This window comes from Dysidea avara, chromosome 14 (assembly GCF_963678975.1).
Source record: "Dysidea avara chromosome 14, odDysAvar1.4, whole genome shotgun sequence".
NCBI lineage: Eukaryota > Metazoa > Porifera > Demospongiae > Dictyoceratida > Dysideidae > Dysidea > Dysidea avara.
The window spans coordinates 9,226,023-9,248,628 of NC_089285.1; the positions used below are offsets into that span (position 1 = coordinate 9,226,023).

Below are 22,606 nucleotides of genomic sequence, written 5' to 3' on the forward strand. Positions count from 1 at the left end.
TAGAATGCTAAATTTCAATTTTGAATGATACGTATGCATGTGATTATAGTACACATATAAATAGTACACACAGCACTGCAGGCAGCAGTGACCTACAGTGAGCAACTGAAGCAATTAAGTCTTGATCTGACTCTAGAGACCATGCTACGAAAATGTAAGTTCTAAGACAACACAGAGTCAATCAAAACACCCAAGTAGCTACCGAACAGAGTTAACTTGAGTCAACATGTTACCACCAACTGAGACACTCAGAGCTTTACCTGACACTCTTTGACGGCTCCAATAAGCATGCAATTATCAACATAAATGAGAACTATGAAGCCAGGTATAGACAGAGAATCCAGGTCATACTGCAAACATGACTCGACTACATGCAAATCTGAATGGCTACAGTGTATCTCTGCATCATCAGCACATTAAGATCTAACAAACAGTAATTGACAACAGAAGGCAAATTATTAATATACAGCTAAAGGAAAGAGTAAAGGACCCAAGATTGATCCCTACCCCACTCAGATAAATAAAAACTCTTTGCTGTCGTCAAGCTAAATAAGTGTAATTTATTGTTCACAATAAATTTAAGTTAACATGCAGGGATCACTGTCAAGGGATTTATTGCGCTACAGCTAGTATAAGTCACATGCGCTAAAATACCAGATCGCGCACTACAATAAACCGGTTACAAAAACCAGTCAAGCAAGTTTCCAGCCACGTTTTGCTCACCTGTCAATAACAGCAGCGGGATACTAGCAATACAATTATCCCGTCCCACCCTATCCCTGTATGTTGTAAATACCTGGCGACCGAGGAAGGGGTGGGCGGTGAAGCTTGCAAATTCATTATTAAAATACAAAGTAGATAAACTCTATCTAGTACATGTGTACTGATGTGTCCTTACCAGCACGTGTGTGTGCTGATATGTTCCTTCCTGGCACGTGTATGTGCTTATATGTCCCTTCCCAGCACGTGTGTGTGCTGATAAGTCCCTTCCTGGCACGTGTGTGTGCTGAGATGTCCCCTCCCAGCACGTGTGTGTGCTGATATTCCCTTCCTGGCACGTGTGTGTGCTGATATGTCCCTTGTCGGCACGTGTGTGTGCTGACATGTCCTATCTGGTACGTGTGTGTGCTAATATGTCCTATCCGGCACGTGTGTGTGCTGAGGTGTCCTGTTCGGCACGTGGGTGTGCTGATGTGTCCTTTTTTCCCGGCACGTGTGTGTGCTGATGTAATGTTTCCTACCCGGCACGTGTGTGTGCTGATGTGTTCTTTCCGGCACGTGTGTGCTGATGTGTCCTACCTGGCACATGTGTGTGCTGATAATCACTACCCGGCACGTGTATGCTGATGTGTTAGATCCGTCAAAGTGCCCATATTGCCCTCCTCAGTTGGCCCATTGGTAACCCAAAAAACTTACATGCGGTATCTTCTGAGTCACGGTGTGGTGGTTGGGTGGTTGAGGCCTCACATAGTGAGGACACAATATGCAAGTGTATAATATTATAATCTGCAGGGAGAAGACCCAGATACAATATGTGATGTTGGTGTAGGCCTATATCAATGAGGGAAAGTGACATGCATGTCTCAGTGCAACAGAAATATTGAGACACAAATTCCATTATATTATTGCAAACTTACCACATGCATGGGAATGTATAGAGTGTATATGCTGGAGTGTCAGTGTAAACAGAAAGTTTTATGAATCCCATTTTTGATACAGGAAAAAGTGAAGAGGTATCCAACAAGAAGAAAAAGGATGAAGAGAAGAAACGTGAAACAGAAGCTACAGCTGGCAAGAAGAGAAGTGCACCAGATGTCGGCAATCAAAAGAAATAAAGAAAGGTAAGATGATTTCACATCATACAGTATGGTACATGTAGTTAGGGATCATGGAGGTTTACACTTTTTCACTAACAAGAAATCAGCTTCATCAGTTCCTTGACGATATTGTAAATATAACCAGATTTTACCAAAAGTGCCTTCAGTAAGAATACCAATAGGTTGCTACAAACTTTTTAATTTACTCAGTGAAATTTTCTACTGACTGACTGGCTGCCTAAAGGACTGACTGATGCCTTCAGACAGGTGCAACTTGATAATGGCTAGGCTTTGGGCTTGGTTCGATGTCACTTCATCTCAATAATAATATATACGTAGGTGCCATTTGGCACACTACCATACACACAATGCATGTTTCATGGACTTGCCTGTGTCCTCCTTTGTGTCCCATTTATCTTTGTTGAAAGTGAAAGATGTTGATTCGTGGTAGCATGTGATGGTTCCCAGCTTTACTTTGTAACAAATACTGTCCTTATTTTCCATGGTTACTTTGACTGCATGCAGGGTCAATTTCTCAAGCAGTTTTCCATTCGTAATACTGTGTAATGGGCTGAGCACATAGCTGACAACGAAGCATAATGGCTAAGTCATTTTCCGGGTTATCCTACCCCAAAAAGCGGTCTTCACACCAGCTTGGCAGTGTTAGCTAGTTAGGCAAAACCAAATCCTTGGAGCAAATTTCTATAATGAACTTGAACTGAATTTTCTACTAGCATTCAGGTAAGCGTAACTTGACTGAAAAAGCGTAAAGCGTAAATGATTTTATTGCATATATTGTATAGTCACTCTACTGTTTGTTTTATTCTTAATAGTATAGTGTAATGTACAATTACTTGTTAAATATGATTTTATTTAGATGGTTAAAGGGATAAGTCATTGTGTAGCAACACCAACTGCAGGTACAGTAAGCACGCACGCTGCAGACTTAAGTATAATAATGCTGGTTATGCTATATACATAAATGAGAAACTCTCACTAGTTCATGCACAGATTTTATTTGCTATTGTATGCTTTTGTCTTCAAATTTTACACCATGTAATTCTGTATTTAATAGGAAGTAGCAGTCAAACAAGCATAATAGATTTGTATAGCCTTGGTGCAACTGCTGAGACACGTGAAGACTTTACAGGTACACTGTGATTATACACATACGTACTGGTACCTCGCTTAACAAACTCTCCAAATTAACGACAAAAAGTTTGGTCTGGATCATGACTTGTCTGATCGATCCAATTTTTACCTTTGAAAGAGGAAACATTCTCTAGCTATTTGATTATACTGCTATGATGCAAACTGCACTCATATTTATTGTGACAAAATTAATTCAATGGTCCCTCCATTATCTGGTTGTCGATCAGCTAAATATTCTGTTTCCCACATGTAGAAATGGTTGTTTTATTAGAGTATTTTGTCTAAAGTATGTGATCCATTATAGTAGTTGAACAAGGTTCTGTGTATAAACGAATGGGCTTTGTTTATCCCAACTTTTAATTATCTGAATGTACACGAGTTGGGATAATAAAGGAACCACTGTACTAATGATGCTGTTGTGTGTAGGTGATGAATTACTATAAGCAGGTTGAAAGTTGCTTTAAAATATTTTTACATTGTCAGGTTTCTTCTATTGTGGATGCTTCACTGCTATGCTACATTACATTGTATATCTGACATTTAGTATACATGTGTGGATCCTCACTAATCTGAACTCCAGTAATCTAAACACTCACTAATCCAAACAGTAGAAGTGACTGTTCTATTAGGCAAAAGTGTATGTTCTATTAGGGAAATTGAACTAGTCTCTGGTCGTGATCAGTGGGTTCAATCTGAACAAATTCACAAATCTGAATAGACTTTCGTTAACTTGAAAAAAGCTGTTCAGATTAGTGAGGATTCACTGTAATACCTTTCTTGGCTGTGTTTTAATGGTATATCTCTTTCTAAAGACTCTGCTAGTGTAATCGAGAAGAAGAGGAAGAGCCTTATTGCAGCCACTACTAAAGAGTTGCAACACCAAATGTTTATGGAGGTATTTATAAGCAGAATAGTTAGTGTATTGCTTGAGATATTCACTTTTAACTTAGTGCATACATTAAGTGTTAGGAATGTGCTTCACCACATGACAATTAAGTCATGGGTAAAGTAGATGGGCGTGTTTCTAATACGTAATTATGCTATACATTAATTTTATCATTGTATGATTTGTTGTAAGCACTACCAGTGTTGGTGCACATAGTAACTAAACATGAAAAGGACCATCTAAGTTAAGTGAACATAAAAAGGTCTAAGTAACTTGGACACTTTGAACTTTCCTACCAAAAATATTACTCAAAACCAGCCTCACATTGCTTGACTGGGTATAGCCAAGACTGATTGTGCTTTTAGAGTAATCCTATATGTTTTCTATAAATTTCTGCCTTGTAAACTGACTCAGCAATGTACTCGCTTATACGGACATTACTGGGACTCATTCCTGTTTGGGTCTGAGATGTTAATTTCATGCATGGATATTGCATGGTTTAAATATTAGATACAAAATAACACATACTTGTTGTTTAGAGATCAACAGAGAGTGAAAGTGGAAAGATATGGCTGAGGTACGTTAAGCTATGTTCAAATGTACATATGGAATAGATATAACAATGCAATTAGCTACTGTACTTGTGTATACTTAAATAGGTTTTAACAAATATGCCATGAGTATGTACTCATGCAGTTAATTTGATACGTTTGACCAGAAGAAAGTCTGGGAATTTGGCAGGGCATTTCAAAAACTAAAATTTGCCTAACATATTTTGTTCATTACAATCCATATTAGGTTATTTGTATATATGGCACAAAGATAAGCTGTAACGTAAAGAGGCAAAGTATTTTTTATTTTTAATGAGTGCTCTATTGGAGTGTCTCAATTGTGGTACATCACATTACACATGGTTGGTTTTTGTCCAAACTGCTGCTACAGTTTGCAAAATATTTGAAAGACAATACCTTAATTATGTACGGTATAGACAAACATTTAGTGTAATATTTCTGTATTGTACCACATAACTTGTATATAGGGAACAAGTTCTCAAACTTGTTCCCTACAAGTTATGTGGCCTTTTCCCCTGCACTCTACTTAGATTGCTGTTTTATTGCATTTATAGAGTTCAAGTGAAGGTGATAGTGGAAGAGGATCTAAAAGTTTTGATGAGGTAAACACGCAAACAATGCTTTTACAAATAATTATGCAGATAAGAAGTTCAGTAACGAAGGTTAACACTAAGGCTTTAAAGTATTGTAGTGGCATATTATACCATGGAATAATATCACGAAACTGCTATATAAATGTATTGTAATTTATTTGTTATTTGTAAAGTTTTTATTTTACTTACCATCAAATTTGTCAAAAGGACAGATCTAGAGCTGCTGCTGTACCAAATGGCTCAGACTGTACAAGAATACTTATACACTCTACTTAGATTGTTGTCTTATTGTATAGAGTACAAGTGAAGGTGATAATGGGAGAGGATCAAAAGATTTAGTTGAGGTAAACAAACAATACTTATACAGATTTCAAAACACATGTGGATAAAGAGTTCAGTAACTCTAAGACTACAGTAGGGTCGGGTATTGTACGAGAATTATATATTTTCACAACCTAGATATAATCGTAGTTTTGTTTACGTAATTATCCAAAAGACAGGAATGGCTCAGCCTGTTCAAGGGTATTCTACTTCTCTACAATACAGATACATATCATGGTGTTTTGTACAGTTGACAATCTTTCAATATGAATATATATTTTAATACCATACCTGTTTCACTGCCCATACAAGTCTTAATAGTAGCAGTGAAATTTATCACTGGTAGCAGTGAAAAAGTTGTAATTGCAATTTCATTGGCTAGAATCCATGTTAACAATGTAGCGCCATTTAGTGTTGACACGTGTTTAGTACGTACATAGTGACAAATTGTGTACATAGCAACGCTAATGCACAGCATGCGTATATGCAGCGAGTATGGTATTAACTGGGAATAGCATGGGTATAGCAATGAAATTTGGGATAAATACCACTCTTGTTGCATTGAAAATAGAAATTTCACTTGGCTTCGCCTTATGAAATTTTACCCATTTTCAATCCAACACTTGTGGTATTTATCCCAAATTTCACTGCTACCCATGCTATTACTAGTACTAATAGAAGGTTATAGAGTTGTTGACTTCTTTATACAAGTTACTATTTCAGTCTTTCATGCAATGTTACGTGTGTAAGCCAGATTTGTAAACCCAAGGCAGTACAGTGATCCTAACTGAATACTGTACACCACTTCGCAGGCCAACCCTAGTTTGCCTTGAACTCATCATGTTATTTTAAAAAATCTGCATGTCCATGTTTGTGCAAGTAGTTAGTATACCTTATGTTCATTTTATTTTTATACAGAAAACTACATCTCATGATCAGTCAATGAATGTAAGAATCAATACCAATGTACATGCAATTATATTAGAACTGAATGATGTAGGATAACAGGATTAGCATTCTTGAAGGAAAAGCAGATGAGTTGGAGGTATGTATATTTTATATATATATATGTACTTGTATTATCTGATAACCTGTGTGTGCAAACCAGTTAATGTGTTAATATATACTATAAGTATTTGTTGCAGCATTTCTGAAAAGGTTTGGGCTTTCTGGCCAACAATATTACCCTAAAATCTCCTCATTTTCCCTTTATGACAGCTTAGCTTATATACCATATTGCCTCACATTAGGGATGCACCAATTTTACCAGAAATTTTGTTTGGAAAAATACGTCAGCAAAACCAAAGAGCAAAATGCTGGAAAATTATTGGAAATTTATAAAACTGGACATTTGGGAACAGTAACTTGTCACATTTTGTATTGAAAAGATCTATATACTCTTACAACAGTCATGCATAGTGCGTAGAACAATATCTACTCATAGGAATGGATTGAGGTTAATTTAAAGAAAGACCAGGCGTTTATTCAAGACCAGCCACTATTTGAGGCAATGCGGTAATGAAACCCAAAAATGCCTGCAGAGTGATCCCAACAATTTTCTGTGGAATTGTAAATTCAATGAATTTTCTGTTAACCAACTAACTAACTGATGCCTCCAGCCAAGTATACAACTATGGTTACGGGCTACAAGATCGATTTCTTCACTGTTTGATATCTCCTTAGTCTGATATGTGTATATAGGGTCGTTTTCCAATCACAGTTGCCACAGTGCATTAAGCATGGATTTACCTTGAAAAGGCCTTTTTAACCTAGGCCTTTCGGCAACTGAAAAGAAATGGGGCACAATGGAGGGAAATGGTAGGTTCATGATTCATGCATTATATGTACTGCAGTACCCCTAAAAGGTACCAGTCCAGATGAAGCAATGTTTAAACAGTGAAAAAATCAAGCCTATAACCTTAACAGTTATCACATTACACTTGGCTGAAGACATAAAGCAGTCCGTATACAATTCTACTACTTTTTAAACTTACTTAGTAATTAATCTGAAGTGTTTTTGGCTATTCTCAATACACTTTTGGGCTTGTTTATGGTTACTATCGTACTGTATAGTGTATAGTAGTATTGTAAAACTGTTCTTTTAATATAGTACACAGACAATGATCTTTGAAATTAAAGCAAGAGTCAAGAAGCAAGGGAAGTTGCTTAAATCACTTATGCAAAAATATCCACCATCTGAAGCTAGCAATGCGTCGATAGATGTTGATGCAGAGGATGCTTCTGAAACAAATGAGATTGTTATCGATGATGTAAGTCCTCATATACCATATTTTGTACCACTTCTATAATTAATCAGTAATCTTTAAACAAATTTCTGCAACTGCAGCTCACTGTAGAAAAACCTACTAAAAATTCATGTCAATTATTCATGTAGAAAAACCTACTAAAAATTCATGTCAATTATTCATGGTGGAAGAGGAAAGTTAAGTAGTTGTTAACATGTTTACCATGTTTATAAGACATTTGGACTCCTGTCATTGGTGAAGAGCTTACTTGCAATAGAGAAGTGGGGAATGTGATGAACATAATATTGTTTACATACCATAATAATAGTGTTTTTTGAGGGGGAAATTTTATTTCGTGAATTGGCAGTTATCCATAAGAATGTACCTACTCAAAATTTGCAGCTTGATCAAAACGGCATTGTTTAAGCATTAATGTGTCTTTTAAATGCAAAAAAAATTCTCTTGAAATTTTTGAAGGTAGTGATATTTTCCCGTCGAAAAAATATAAGGTAGTTGTATGACTACACTTAGACAGTATCCATGCCATGTATGTACCCTCCCAAGGATGTGCAGTTTGTTCTTTACTGGTTTCATGGTATGTACTTGTAGCACAATTTTGTGCAGAGAGACAGGTGCAAGAAGACATTGTCATTGCCACTAGAAGGATTAAAATTTAATTACAGCAGTTTGTGAAACTAAAGTCTTTGTAGAAAAAAGTATAGAACAAGCACTGGTTGAATTATACTAGTTTACATATTATCTGCGCACACTTGTATCTCCATATTCAAAATAAATAAAAGAGTGATAATTTGTAACTTTACGCATGTTATGTTGTATTATTTTGTTAAAGGACCACATCCAGATTTTTGGAAAGAAGGTTAATCGACTACAGCCAGAGAGTGCAAAACTCAACAGCAATAAAGGAAACGCTGCACTCCAGCTACTCGGGATGCTTTTTTCTGATGAGGAGCTTGTCAATGGTAACCCCAGGGGGGTTACAAATTCCAGCGACAAGGCAAGGAAGAAAAACATTTGTCAACTGGACCCTAGAAGAATAAATTACATCAAAGGTATCTAAACTGTATGCCGTTTACTGAATGATAATTATTATTTTTACAGACCACATTGAGCATAAATTTGGTAAAAGACATTTTGGGCCACTAATGAAAAGCCTCATACAAAAGTGTACAGACATGTACAAAAACCATAAAGAACTAAGGCTCAAGTAATAGGTTCTGTAGAATATACTGTAACTTGTTTAATATCAAACTGTATATAGCTGACATATTTATTTCTTCAGGCAATAGAGCAGTAATATGCATGTATGTATACATATTATACTCTGATATGAACACAGTTTAATTTCACACGTGCATGTATTACTGTATAGAGGGAAACTTTGGCGGGGGAAAACTTTGGCAAATTTGGTGATTTGATACAAATTTGCCAATGTTATAACCTGTCAATTACTTGTAGCACCTCACATTTAGCATCTTGGTAGCTAAACAGATTTGCCAAAGTTTATTTCGCCATGTGCAGTTTAGCTTGCTGTTCACCAAAATTCAAAGTTTCCCTCTCTAGGTATGTATGGTGAACGGTATACCTTGAAAATACATCAGCATGTAGAAGACCATGCATGTACATATACTGTTTATATAGCAGCAAAACAACATGTATGCATGCCTGCATGCACTTATATAAACTAATTGTAAAGCACACACATGAGCTGTACACATGGTTTTTTGTGTGTAGCTAATTATGATATGACCATGTCACCAACTTTGTGGTATCAATCCATGCAGTGAAATATGCATGACATGCTAGGGAGGAACTCTGATGTAGACTGCACATATATAATATAGTGTCCATTTGAAGACTACATATAGGATTCAAATCTGAACAAAATCCTCAAGACAAAGGCAATCTATTGTAAAGCTTGCAGAACTCTTGCAAGGTGCATGCAAGTACTTCAAGATTACCTTAATTTCATTCATGTACGCATACATGCATGGATGCATAAACATATACACAAAAAATGATCATGAAATTTTTTGCACAAAATTTATAATCACATGTATATACATCTTGCAAAGATTCAGCACAGCTAGTTTATTATATGTACAATCATTATTTCCTGCAAAATTTGACTGCAATTTCTTGTAAGATTTGACCACAAATTCTTGCAAGTTTGTAAGATGAGATCCGGGCCATTTCCTGCAAGATTTGACTGCAATTTCACCACATTTTTTTGCAAGATTTGACTGCAATTTCCTGCAAGTTTGTAAGACAAGATCTATTTCCTGCAAGATTTCACCACAATTTCCTGCAAGATTTGACTGCAATTTCCTGCAAGTGTTTGCAAGATTTCACCACAATTTCCTGCAAGATTGTAGGTAAATTTCCTGCACAATTTGACCAGTATTTCTTGCAAGATTTCATGCACAATTGAAATTTTGCAATATGTACATTCTTGCAAGAGCTCTTTCAAGATTTCATTGCAAGATTCCTGCAGGATCCAGCACATTCTTACAAGATTCCCGCAAGAAATGACCGGAATCTCTTGCATATAGCAGGATTCCTGCAAGATTATTGTGCAAGATCTTGCAGGATCATTTTACCTGGGTTATTACAAGACGTAGGTTGAGCCTGTAGAAAGCCTGGATCGGTGTTGTGTACTTTAATGAAGTTATTGATGATAGGGTTGGGTTTATGGCTTAAGTTGGCATTAAGTTCGAAAGATAGCAATAAAACAGCTGAAAATGACAAAAAGCGATCAGATATGATTCGCATGCTCTGATTCACTCACACACACACACACACATATATTCAGGTGTGGAAATTCATTTATTCTATTTACCATGGCAAATGCTCATCTAGGGAACTTTCTGTGCTCTATGGAAGAGCTGGAGATGTTGATCCTCCAACATGTTTCATTACCAATAGTCCTCTGTGGTAGTTTGCAGACACTCCGAAGATATCTGTCAATGTAGAATAGATATAGAGCTCTTTTCAGTGATTTTGCTTGGTGCAGTTAAACAAATACATGAATAGGAATTAAGAATGTCACTAAAACCTTGCATATTTGTTGCTTCAAACCAACGAGAAGAAATTTGATTCCCTTAAAGACATATCTGAAAATGATGAATCCTGCTGGGGAAGTGGATTGTATGTGAACAACTTGAGGGTTACAAAACCAACATGCCAAGTTATTTACATTAGTGTGCATATTGGCTTGCAGAATAAGATGTTTGATTTTCGACCTTATGATAGTCATCATGACGTACACTGTAGATACTTCTTGTCCTTGTCTGGTAAGGAATATGTTAGCAAACCCTATCCAGTGATGTTCATTGATCTTCAGTCCAATGTAATTGATATACTGCTAGGAGCTATGGAAACTGTTCCATTTAGAAAATGTCATCAAAACCGTGGCAAGCAATTAAAGCCACTAGTGATTGACACTCTACAAGGGCTGTGGATTCAAGGGACTATTGATAAGCTGAAGTACCTAGGTATTGGTATACATGGTAGTATCTGCTTGTACTTTGACAATTGCTTTACATTGCCAGATGAAACTAAACAAAGTTCCTCCCACTCATATTAAACAACTTTATAAAGAAACTTTAGTGATGGCTGCTTTTTACCAGTTAATCTGTAAATTACTGGACACTTCATTGTATATCTTAATAAAATATCAGGATGAACCGTGATGCCTAACACCCTAGAATCACACTTTAAATCATGACCTACATTAATTTTGTGCTTTAGAATTGACTGTATCCATTTTAAGGCTTGTTTCACAGTTACAGCAAACTTCATATGATATGGCTTAATAACACTCCATCTAGTTCGATAAGCAGTTATCAGTTTTGATTGCTTGATGTAAGAATGGTATAACACTTCTCCATTATACCCTACTATACCACAGCTGGCTGCATTTTCCAAACTCCAACCATTTCACAGTCTATGGCCACTATTGAATCACATCAACTGGCAACATCTTCAAGTACAGCCTTTATTGATGCTGTTTGTGTCGGCGGAGGTAGTGGTTGTTGAACAGATGACCGTGATTCTTTGGGAAGGTTGACGGCTCTCTCAAGATTAGTAGAATATGACAGATATCTAGGGACCCGCCGATTATGCTCATAATTTTACCTATTATGCTATGCTGCACTGCTCAAAAATTCACCTATTATGCTTAAATTAATGCTCAATATTTACCTATTATGCTCGATTATGCTCAATGTTCATGCCTTAGTTCATATGCTTTGCTACTAGTTTAACACTGTATAGAAAGAAAAAAAATGAGTGGCTGGAACACAAATAATAAATTCTTGCTGCATATAAAGAGAAAAGATCGATATACTCTAATAGAACAGTCAGTTTGATGATTGTTCTATTAGAGTTACTGAGTGCTCTATTAGAGTATATCGATCTATTTTGCAATTGTCATTTTTCCAGCAAGAATTTATACTATCGTACAAATATTTAACCTATTATGCTCAATGCTTTTAGGTACCTATTATGCTCAAAATTGCGCCAGCATAATCGGCGGGTCCCTACAGATATCTACTGTAAAAGATGGGTAGTATACAAGTACTGTTCCTATAACAGTGTAGTTAAAGTATTTTTTATTGCATTATCTTTTTAACTGTATTTAGTTTTCTAGAACACAAGCTGGGGTTAAGGAAATAACCTTTGGTATAGATGGAGTTGCAACAAGTCTCGTGGCCAATCACTCTTATTGCTCAGGTGTTAAGGTATGTGCAGGGAAGGATGTACATACTCTGTATCAACTAAACAAAGAGTAATCGTTGCACTGATCACAAGAGTGTGGCTCTGATCCCATCTGGCCCATGTCCATGTTATATTACTTATGTTTATCCAAAGAATGCAGAGGAGATGGTTTGTTTTGCTAAATGCTGAGAGACTGGATGAACTACATAACCATGCTCTTCCTTCAGAATGGAAGATATCACCAAAAGTGTTAAGAGATATTACAAGAACTGCTCAAAACAATAGCCGAGTTACTCCAAAAGAGTTTTAAAATAGAGTAGGGATGAGTTACATTCCTATGGAAGTTTTGCTACCAGCTGCCAACATTGAATGCGTAAGAGCTCATGTGAAGAAAGCTAGACAAGATGTGGAAAAGATTGATAATGAAAGGGTGAACCCTTTCAAGATAATAGCATCATTTCCATCAATAAAGGAAAGAATAGACAAAAGCAGTGTGTGTGAGAATAGCAAAGAAATTAACAAGTTAGTTGGCATTTATCAGCTTGATAGAAATGACATGTTTTGTTTAGGCCGGGAAAAGCAGTTTGCTTTGTTTCAATGTCCTATCAAAGCATTCCATTGGAGTAAAGCAGAGGTGCTGTTTGTAGACATAGAACATACAGGTTGCCACCACCTCTCATACCTCTTAAATGTTGTGTGCTTAAACAAAGTATCATCCAAATACATGGCCTGTGGACAAAGATTACTGAACCAGCAAGATGCTAGTTCAATAGGGATGGTATTGTTTTAAGTTAGCTAAAAATGTTAAAAATCAATATAAAATTAAGACCGCACACAAGGAAATACTGGTGGACTTTGGCGATACTGAGGCTAATGCTTTTACAGAAAGTTTCAGTAGGGACATGTCAAATAGCCTGTGTGGATGCTCTGTGCATTTTATAAGGTCAGCAATGCAAGTTGCAAAGCAAGTCAATTCCTTGACGGTTTCTCAATTCCTTGACAGTTTCAACTGGATATAACATATTTGTGTCCATTGCAAAGAGGATACCAGATGAGCCAACGCAGCAAATCATTGACACAGCATTCAATGTATTATGTGGATTGGAGTCATTTCAGACAAATTGCCACCAGATTTAAGGAAGTATGACGATACCCAGGTTGATACTAGTACATGGAAAGGAATCAAGACATTGGCAGATTGGAAGAAGCAACCTTGTGTACTGAAGATACTGTCTAATGCGTACAGTCTCCTGTCTTCAGAAGATTGGCAGGGTTCTGCCCACACTGGTCGGCAGTGGTTCAAAGCAACCAGTACCTCTAAAATCCAACCAGTACCTCTAAAATCCGACCAGTACCCTCTTAAATCTGACCAGTACAATTCTTACATATATCACTGATACACATGCAATATACTCTAATATACGCACACAGCATTATCAGTTTATGTTAACTTTAGGTCACCACTCAGGAATTTCTGGACAGAACCCTGGATTGGGAAGATCTCCCTGGTACTACTAATCCAGTAGAGTCCATCAATCGTCAGAGTGTTCTCCAGAATGTTAAGCCTGTCTCTCTTAGGCCATTGGTGGAACACTTTTACTTAGAGGACAGGAGACAAACTATCTTACAATTGGTAACAACAGCCAATATCACAATTAGCTACCACACAATAAAGAGGAGAAGGAGATATCGACTAGTTACGCCTCCAGAGAAACAAAATCAACTGTGCGCCACTACCATCCCATCAGGAAAGAGGGCAATAGGAACCTGCATCAGTGTGGAATTTTACACCAATGAAGATTGCAAGAAGATTACATGGTACAAGGGAACCATTATTGGTTATAGCAAGCAGGAATACTTAATCACCTTCGATGGGTGTGGGCTAGTGGAGAAAGAGGTGGTCAAATCACTGAAACAAAATCAATAGAAAAGAGAGAACTTAAGATACTCGATGTAAAATGTATAGCTTGGTATATGTGACCCGATTTAAACCCAGAGATGCAGATGAGGTTTCTGTTAAAGAAATTCATATTCACCACAAACCTAGCAAGTTACAGAAGCTTCTACTATTGTAGCAATGTTGTATTATATATAGTAAACATATTAAGTCACCAGTAACCCAGCGATTGCAGCAAATGTTCTATTAAAGATATTCACAGTCGCCATAAACCCAGTGATTCTGTAGACATACCAAGTGATTGCAAGTAGCCACAATAACAGGCTGATGATTTTCTTATTAGCAGATTTCCACTGTGGGGCTCTCTCTGCCCCGCTACTATTCTGATGACCTAAAACTACTATTTTGTTTCTTAGCAAAAAAAACATGGAAGAGTGGTGGAAAGTAAAGGTGGAATCATCATATTGGACCTGACTGTGTAACAAGTGACGATTCAAGAAAATTGTGCATGTATTAGTGTGAATGATACTATCTGTTCACTATTGGTATGTTTGGTAAATTATTATTATTATCAGACAATATTCAACATGTACAAACAACACACAACTTGTTATGATAATTACCATATTGATTTAGGGAATCCAGCTTGCTTTGCTAGCATCCAGTGAACATGAGCAGCAACATGATCATGCCGGCTCTTATTCCTTTTGTGCTAAAAAGGAACAACAGCTTACAAGGTGGTCAATGGTCTCAACAAAAGAGCCACAAAGCCGGCATCTAGCTGAGCATGGGGTTTTATATATATGAACTTTAACAGCATTTGTGGATAGGGCCTGCTCTTGGGCTTTTATTTTTATTATTGGAGAAGGAGATGTGTCAATTAAAGGAGGAACTGGACCAACTAAAGCAGAAAGACTGTAAAACCGAGGTCACCTTTCTAACTTTTGAGATCGCAGCAAGAACTGAACAGAAACTCAATAACAAAATCGTGAGATTAATTCTAGACTGGTAACTTAGAAGTCACTTTTACGCCTGATATGAGGTGAAGACCCATCACAGATGGGTCCCCACCTCGTGCCGTAAGGCTCTCGCCTCTCTTTTCTGTTGTTCACTATACAAAATCTTGCATATCACCTGATGCACAATTTATCAAGGATTCTGATAAATTCAACCCCATCTCCATAAACTGAAGTATGCTGAAGTTATGATGCATTGTTTGAAAGATGGTGTTATTTTCTGTAATTTTTAATTCATAAAAAATTAACTGCACAGTAAATGTGATAAAGTTTTTGATATGAGTTGATATGTACAACATTGTAGCTATCTTGATAAACTCTCTGCTTAACTAGGTGCACTGGCACTATTTTCATACACTATAATATGTTATGAACTACTATTTGTATCACGATGCGTATTACGGAAGTTAAATCACTATTAATTACAAATCATGTCACAACCTGTTACGTGTACTTTGCAAAATATTAGCCAAAAAATGTACAAAGTATAAATGCTTGCTACTAATAGCAACCTGCTTTCATGAATAATAATATAAATAGCAATCTATTTTTGAGTGTTATTTATAGTAAGTGTGTCACCAGAGGTGTATATGTCTTGGTTGGTGATGGTGGAGTTGCTAAGCGTGACTACTGGAGAAAAGAAGTAGAGTACAACTGCTTTTAGAACCTACAGATGAGACTATCGCTATTCAAGAGCACCACGCAGATGAACGACAAAGTGAAGCAAGACTGCTCCTAGATGCTAAGGACAAAATCATCTCTAAAAAGGTAGTAACTGAATGGAAAGAGGTTGATATATATTATCGACCCAATAGACACTCCATGCAGGTCATGACTCAGTGGATCAACCGAGACAACCACTTCTTCATCTCCACCTTGATATATCACCATGTTATGTTAATGGAGAAGTTGGCTTTCCACTTTAACCATTCTCAGCTTAAGATTGAACTGTTATTACATAACCATTTGTGACTGGATCTGCGAAAACCGTTTTTATAACCCAAGACAGGAAGTTTGATTTTTTTCACACAAACACAAAGCTTAATGAATGCACTAACAAATTTCACAGTCACAGTCGACCAGAATAAAGTGGTCTGCTTTTGCTGGCTGCTTTTTTTAAAGCACAGTGGCGAGCTATACGAGTGGTCTGGAGTATTGATGGAGCCCTGGCCATGACTGTGTGGCTGTACAGTTCTGTGATGTGGACAATGACCTGTGCTGTAAATTTCCTTTCAATTTAGCTAGTTCTGAGCCTGAATGGCCCATAACTTGGCCTAATTCATCCCAACACGTTCCTTTACAATTTTTGAACACCACTTTGTCCACCTTCCAGGGCCCCAGCTCCCACCCATTTTGCAGCTCGCCTGATACAGTCAACCTTGGTTTTAAAATTATCTAAAATGGCAGGAAACTTAGCTGTTGACTATTTCTTCAGTATATGATCAGGAAGGCAAGAAATTGTTGTAAAATGTGAGAAAATTTGGTATGCGTAGCTACCGTATAGTTAAAAACTTTAGCGGAAAAGTGTGACAAAACCTCTCTGTTGAAAAAATTGGTGGAAAAACTTTGGCAATTGCAATAATATTTGCCAAAGATTTTACTGCCAAAGTTTTTACTGTATGGTACGTAAGGATAATGACAAGTTGTCAACTCATTAGTTAAGTAGTGTAGTAAGTGTATAGGTAGCTAGCATTGTTTTGTAGTGGCAGTACTTTTGTAGCTACTGATCTGACGACATGTTACCAAAGGCATGCTTCACTATATCCTGCAAAGCCGAGAACGACTACATGTATTTTACTTTTTCAGTAGCAGAGGTTATCACGTATATCAAAGTATTTGGCCAAATCCATCGCGAGACGATGAAGTAGCTGACGTGCGAATAGCAAGCCGGTTGTAAATGCTATCCCAAGGAGTGCTTACAACTGTGGGACACATTTTGAAGATCTCCAAGTCAGCTCGATCTTTATTGTGCAGTGGTACGAGCTGACCTTCATTTCAAGTTCTAGTTATGCAATGTGCGCATGTGATCATCTAAAATAATTGGCAAAAACAAAACTTTGGCAAATTGAATGCTATTCGTCAAATTCGCCAAAGTTTTTTACTATACAGTACCATCATTGGCCAGCTACAACACCTTGAATACTTAAAACCGACGTTTCTCGATACTTTAAAATGGGCGATAAGACCGGTTGTCCCAGAGACGGTCACATTTGATAACCTATGGTCAGCTGTATATACAACAAGGAAAGTAATCAGTTCATAAACTCTACAATATGGTGTAATTTTCATTGTTATTTTATCTTGTGTTTATTTTACAGTTAGTTGGCCACTTTACCGTCCGCAGACACATCAAGTCCTAGACCTGAGAATGCCATTCCTATGCACCAGAGAGAGTTCAGTTTATATTAGAGCATACATTTTGCATTTTTGCGATGTATATCCACACTACTTTAAGCTAAGATTGAAGTAGTGTGGATATACCATTTGATAATTTGATAATATGGACATACCATTTGATAATTTAGTAGTGTGGACATACCATTTGATAATTTAGAGCCCACTATGTATACAACAAGGGAAGTACTGTATAGTAACAGTTGCTGCAATTAAACCGCAAATGTTTTAGTTACAACAGTAGTAATACTTAATAATAAAATCTCAATAGCATAGCTAGCTAGACTCTCAAGGTCACACAATTCTTTACAAGAGTTGATACCCAGGACTATGTTAGTTACACATGTGACAGTGTTAGTCTATTAACTGTGGTGGGCTAGTTGTCACCCTCAAAATCACTCTGTGTGTGAATGACTCTGATGGTGAACACTAGGACCACAATTAGATATCAATTTTATGAGCAATAAGGGAAGGACCTGTATAGAGGAATGGCTGGACACAATCATACAGCATCAAGAAAATTTCTGAGCACCACTGAGGTAGTCTTTATGTGACCGAATACTAAGATACAATCATTGAGCAATAGTTCCACATTTGATCTCACTTGGTAAGCACAGCGAAATACGTTACTATTGGCATGTACCATGAGCCATGCACAGTTGACTTTATTTTATCTTCAATCAGGCTGCTTGTCTTCTTCATCCAACGAAACCATATCGAGGCATTAATTTTCCATATCAACACTTTCTTTAAGTAGCATAATAGAAGCCACAAAATTATTTAAGGTGCTTAGGCTACACTACTGTATGGAGGTACCAGTACTCCACAATAGGTCACAATATCACGTCCATTCTTTATTCTACGTATTATCGATCTATCAATCGAGACCATGCCCCTTTTACTCTAGCTGTATTTGTGACCACACCCCTTTTGGGAATGCAAACATCTTTGCAGGCTGACTCGAGATACTCTAATACAGCAGTCACCCTAATAGAACAGTCACATGTTTATAGCTAGCTGTATGCTTATCAAAAAAACTAAACAAACTAGTATATTATAAATTTATAAATGAATTAGGAATCCAAGCAATAAAAAGTAGTGAAACAAGAGATGAACGGTGGTAGCTATTACAGTATAGCTCAGTGGGAAATCCCTACTTTGGCATGGTATAACAATTATTTTGTGTTCAATGCCAAAGTAGGATTTCCCACTGAGCTATACTGTAATAGCTACCATTGTTCATCTAGTTTCACTACTTTTTATCACTTGGATTCCTACTTCATTTATAATTTTAATATACTAGTATTGTATGGTTTGGCAAAGCACAGCTTGTAAAATTATCATATGCAAATACCTTAATTAACCTTTTCCCTTACTAAATTTTTCTTAAGAGACCAAATCACTCTCTATAAAGGGACTGGTTACCATTTGAGAGGAAGCTATAACAATTGATAGCTAAAGACATTATCACATAGGTAATCATTAACGTACACCCTGTAGGTGAAAATACTGAGGTACTAAACAAACTCGTGGAGCAACAAGACAAGCTCGCAGAGCAACAGGGGCAAATAATAGGCTTGCTGTCCACAATTGCACAGCACCAACTCAGCACTATAGCAGCAGCTCCTCCCACATTAACTACTATGGCAGAGGTAGTTTCTACTACACACAGTAACAACATCACTGTCTACCATGGCACTGATGGCAGTAGTGTTGCACCGATAATCGAATCGGGTAACGGTTTAACCCATATAACAGTAAGATTTTTGTATATCAGTATCAGATCAGATCGAAGTTTTAAAAGTTAGCCGATATGATATAATCATGTGATATTTGCGCATGCGTATTATTTCATTTGTTCTTGAAATAAACAAAATAAAATGGCAAAGAAACACTCTGTCATTTGGGAGTTCTTTGTGGTGGATGAAGACACAAAATATGCAGTTTGTAATTATTTGTAATACTTGCCAGGCAAAGGTTTCAAGGGGAGGGAGCAGTACGAAGTCGTATACAACTACAAACTTAGTGAGCCATCTCACTAAACACCCGGACATAAACACACATTATAGTGAACGTAAAGCTGCTGAAGAAACTCCACCTCGGAAAGAAACCTGTAAAAGAAAAATCAAGCACCAACTCTCTATACAGGAAGCACAAGAACTATCAAAGCCTTGGGACATAAATGACACCAGATCTCAGCATGTGCACAAGAGAATTGGTAAGATGTTAGCAGTAGATTGCCAGCCGTTATGGATGGTTGAAGATGTTGGTTTCAAAAGAGTCCTACAAGTTTTGGAACCTCACTACAAATGTCCAAGCCGTAAGTATTGTACAGATACAATTGAAGAAGTGTCTAAGCTGATTGGTACAGCCAAGTACATAAGTTTCACCACAGATCTATGGAGCAGTAGGGTTAATATAACTTCTTTACTAAGTTTAACTGCACACTGGATTGATGATGCATTTGTTAAGGTTTCTGCAGTCCTGCATGCACAGGCAGTGGAAGAATCTCATACTGGTGAGCACGTTGCAGCACAAATGGAGCAGATGCTTCAAAACTGGGAGATACCTTGTGATAAAGTGCATATAGTTATTAGTGACAATGCAAGCAATATGGTTAAAGCCATGAATGATGCCTCTTTTACACGTTTCGGGTGCTTTGCACGTTCTCTGCAACTTGTAGTAAAAGATGGGCTGTTTGTATAAAGGGCCATAAATGATATACTTGCAATATGCCGAAACATAGTGGGACACTTTCATCACTCTTCAGTTGCCAGCCACAATCTAAAAAGAATACAGGAAAGTTTAAGTATACCTCAACATAAGCTCAAATTAGATGTCACTACTAGATGGAATTTCACTTTATATATGTTTCAATCTGTCTTGGAGCAAAAAATGGTGCTGGCATCCTACTGTGCAGAAAGTGGCACTACCCAGCAGCTTACACCCTATCAGCTGGAATTGATGAAGAAAGGTGTCGATATTTTGAGCCCCATAGAAGAAATTACAGATTCTATATCAGCTGACTTGGCTTCAATATCCATTGTCAATCCATACATAAGGATACTGACCAAAACACTTGAGAGAATAAAAATGACAGTGGCATCCGTACAATGAAGGGGGAGTTACTGAAATCTCTAACGTCTCGGTTTGTGGGGATTGAAGAAAGAAAAGAATTACTTTATTGGATCCCAGGTTCAAAGATAAATTTTTTTCAGGTAATATCATCAAGGCTACAGTCAAGTAAATGCTGATTGAGGAAATGAGCTGATTTACTGATTCCACAAGAGAAAGTGATGAGCCTGGTCCTAGCCAACCAAAGAGAATGTGTCCACTTAAAAGTGCAGTCTTACTTGACGTAATATCAGAAATAATTAGTGACTCCACTGGTGACACTCCTGCTACCACAACAGAAGTAGAGAAATTCTTATCTGAGTCTTTGTTGGATCACAAGACCGGAAACTCTTACACATGGTGGGGCCAGAACAATAAACGGTTTCCTGTACTGTCAAAGCTAGCACAGCATTACTTGTGTCCACCAGCAACTTCTGTTCCTTCAGAACGATTGTTCTCACCAGCAGGTAACCTGCATGATGATAGAGAAACAGAATTGGTTGGTAACCGGTATAGTTATTAAGTTTGTAACTTGATTACTTGACTATTGTAAGTTTGTAACTGTAGTTTAGTGTTCTTGTTTTCCTTGAACTACTGTTAGTGTGAGCAAGCAGGTGCTTTTAAAAATTTCTATTAATAAGGCTGGCACAAAGATGAATTAGGCCATCTTATGGACAGTAAAGGGTTGAAACCAGTTACACGGTTTCGTATAACTCAAATCCAGTTCTTTAGTAAAGCCACTTTTAGATTGCGAGGAATGTTTTATAGGGTACAGTCTGATGGTAGGGTGAGCACAGCTTTTGCCTGGTGATGTTGAGGCACACATCATAGTTACGAAGTGGAAGTGTATGCTATTTAAACTCACAGGTTAGTATGAGCACTGATAAGTAGTTCATAAAAATGTCACTGAAATTTTGCAGATTTTGATACATACAGAATAGTTCACAATGTAATCAAGAAATACGAAGAGAATTATCTACCATTGGAATGTTCACTATATAGATCCAATCCAGCTGTTGTCTGGTCCAGCAATTGCAAGAGTACGTACATTAGAATTACGTTCCAACTTTAGAAGGGCACAGAACTGTAATGATCATTTGGAACAAAAACTGGTCATTAATCAACTATCATCGATTTCAATATTTAAAGCTAATGAAGTTAGCTTAACCTATTAATGACACAGTACTTGATTCAGCAACTGTTAACTCAGTTAACTTTACATTCGATAATCATGTTGCACTACATCTGAGAAAGACCGTCCATCTTTGCAAAAGAAGAAAAAGAAACCCTGTTTTACTCTCCAACTGTGCAGCATGTAAAGAATGTACGAGTGTGAAGATCATGCTTTTCAAGAGAAAACTGACGATTACACAATGATAAACTCTTGAAGCTATTTATTCTCAAAGATATTTCTTCTGTATACTCTTGTGGGTGATCACTACCTACTGGTTTAGAGTGTGCATACACACCACAACTGTAATGAGGAATAGTTAAGTCATCAAGAAAGTGTATTTTGTATTAGTCATGTTTGTCAATGGCATCATGATCACTGTTTATAATATTCTGATTGTACAAAATTGTTTTAATGTGACCTTGTAATTGATGGAAAAGTGTGAACACCACCACCCTGTTTACAATTAACAATGCTACCCTATGGTGAACAAACACCTGATATATTAGCTATTGTCCACCATGGGATACAGAAAGGGAGTGTATAAACAGTGGAATGGACTACTGGAATGGTGGAATGGAATTTTTTAAAGTTCAATATCAGTTTATACATCCAAATAAGTACAACTCCCCCCCCTTATGTAAGCAAATAAATAGGATTTCCCTTGAAGTCAGCTTATTTAGCATACTT

The 22,606-nt window shown here is 37.1% G+C and overlaps 1 protein-coding gene across 2 annotated transcripts; it reads left to right on the forward strand.

The window, feature by feature from the left end:
- The first annotated feature begins 1,720 nt into the window (after positions 1–1,720).
- LOC136244402 (uncharacterized) lies at positions 1,721–8,936 on the forward strand. 2 transcript variants are annotated; one of them, XM_066035983.1, is made up of 11 exons: positions 1,721–1,841; positions 2,695–2,737; positions 2,893–2,967; positions 3,782–3,864; positions 4,982–5,029; positions 5,317–5,364; positions 6,260–6,289; positions 6,342–6,386; positions 7,459–7,611; positions 8,438–8,657; positions 8,707–8,936. In XM_066035983.1, the coding sequence occupies exons 2-11, from the start codon at positions 2,695–2,697 to the stop codon at positions 8,814–8,816; spliced, it is 855 nt and encodes a 284-aa protein (XP_065892055.1). In that variant the 5' UTR covers positions 1,721–1,841; the 3' UTR covers positions 8,817–8,936. The 2 variants fall into 2 exon arrangements, with proteins under 2 accessions (XP_065892055.1, XP_065892056.1); XM_066035984.1 differs by lacking the exons at positions 1,721–1,841; positions 2,695–2,737 and adding an exon at positions 4,395–4,432 and having other exon boundaries at positions 2,952–2,967.
- Positions 8,937–22,606: the final 13,670 nt, after the last annotated feature.

Excerpts from the sequence above, each read along its gene's own strand:
- LOC136244402 (XM_066035983.1), top strand. The coding sequence starts at position 2,695 with ATGGTTAAAGGGATAAGTCATTGTGTAGCAACACCAACTGCAG. Across the intron at positions 5,030-5,316 it reads GATCTAAAAGTTTTGATGAG|AGTACAAGTGAAGGTGATAA; the intron begins GTAAACACGCAA and ends CTTATTGTATAG. Across the intron at positions 8,658-8,706 it reads AAGAATAAATTACATCAAAG|ACCACATTGAGCATAAATTT; the intron begins GTATCTAAACTG and ends TTATTTTTACAG.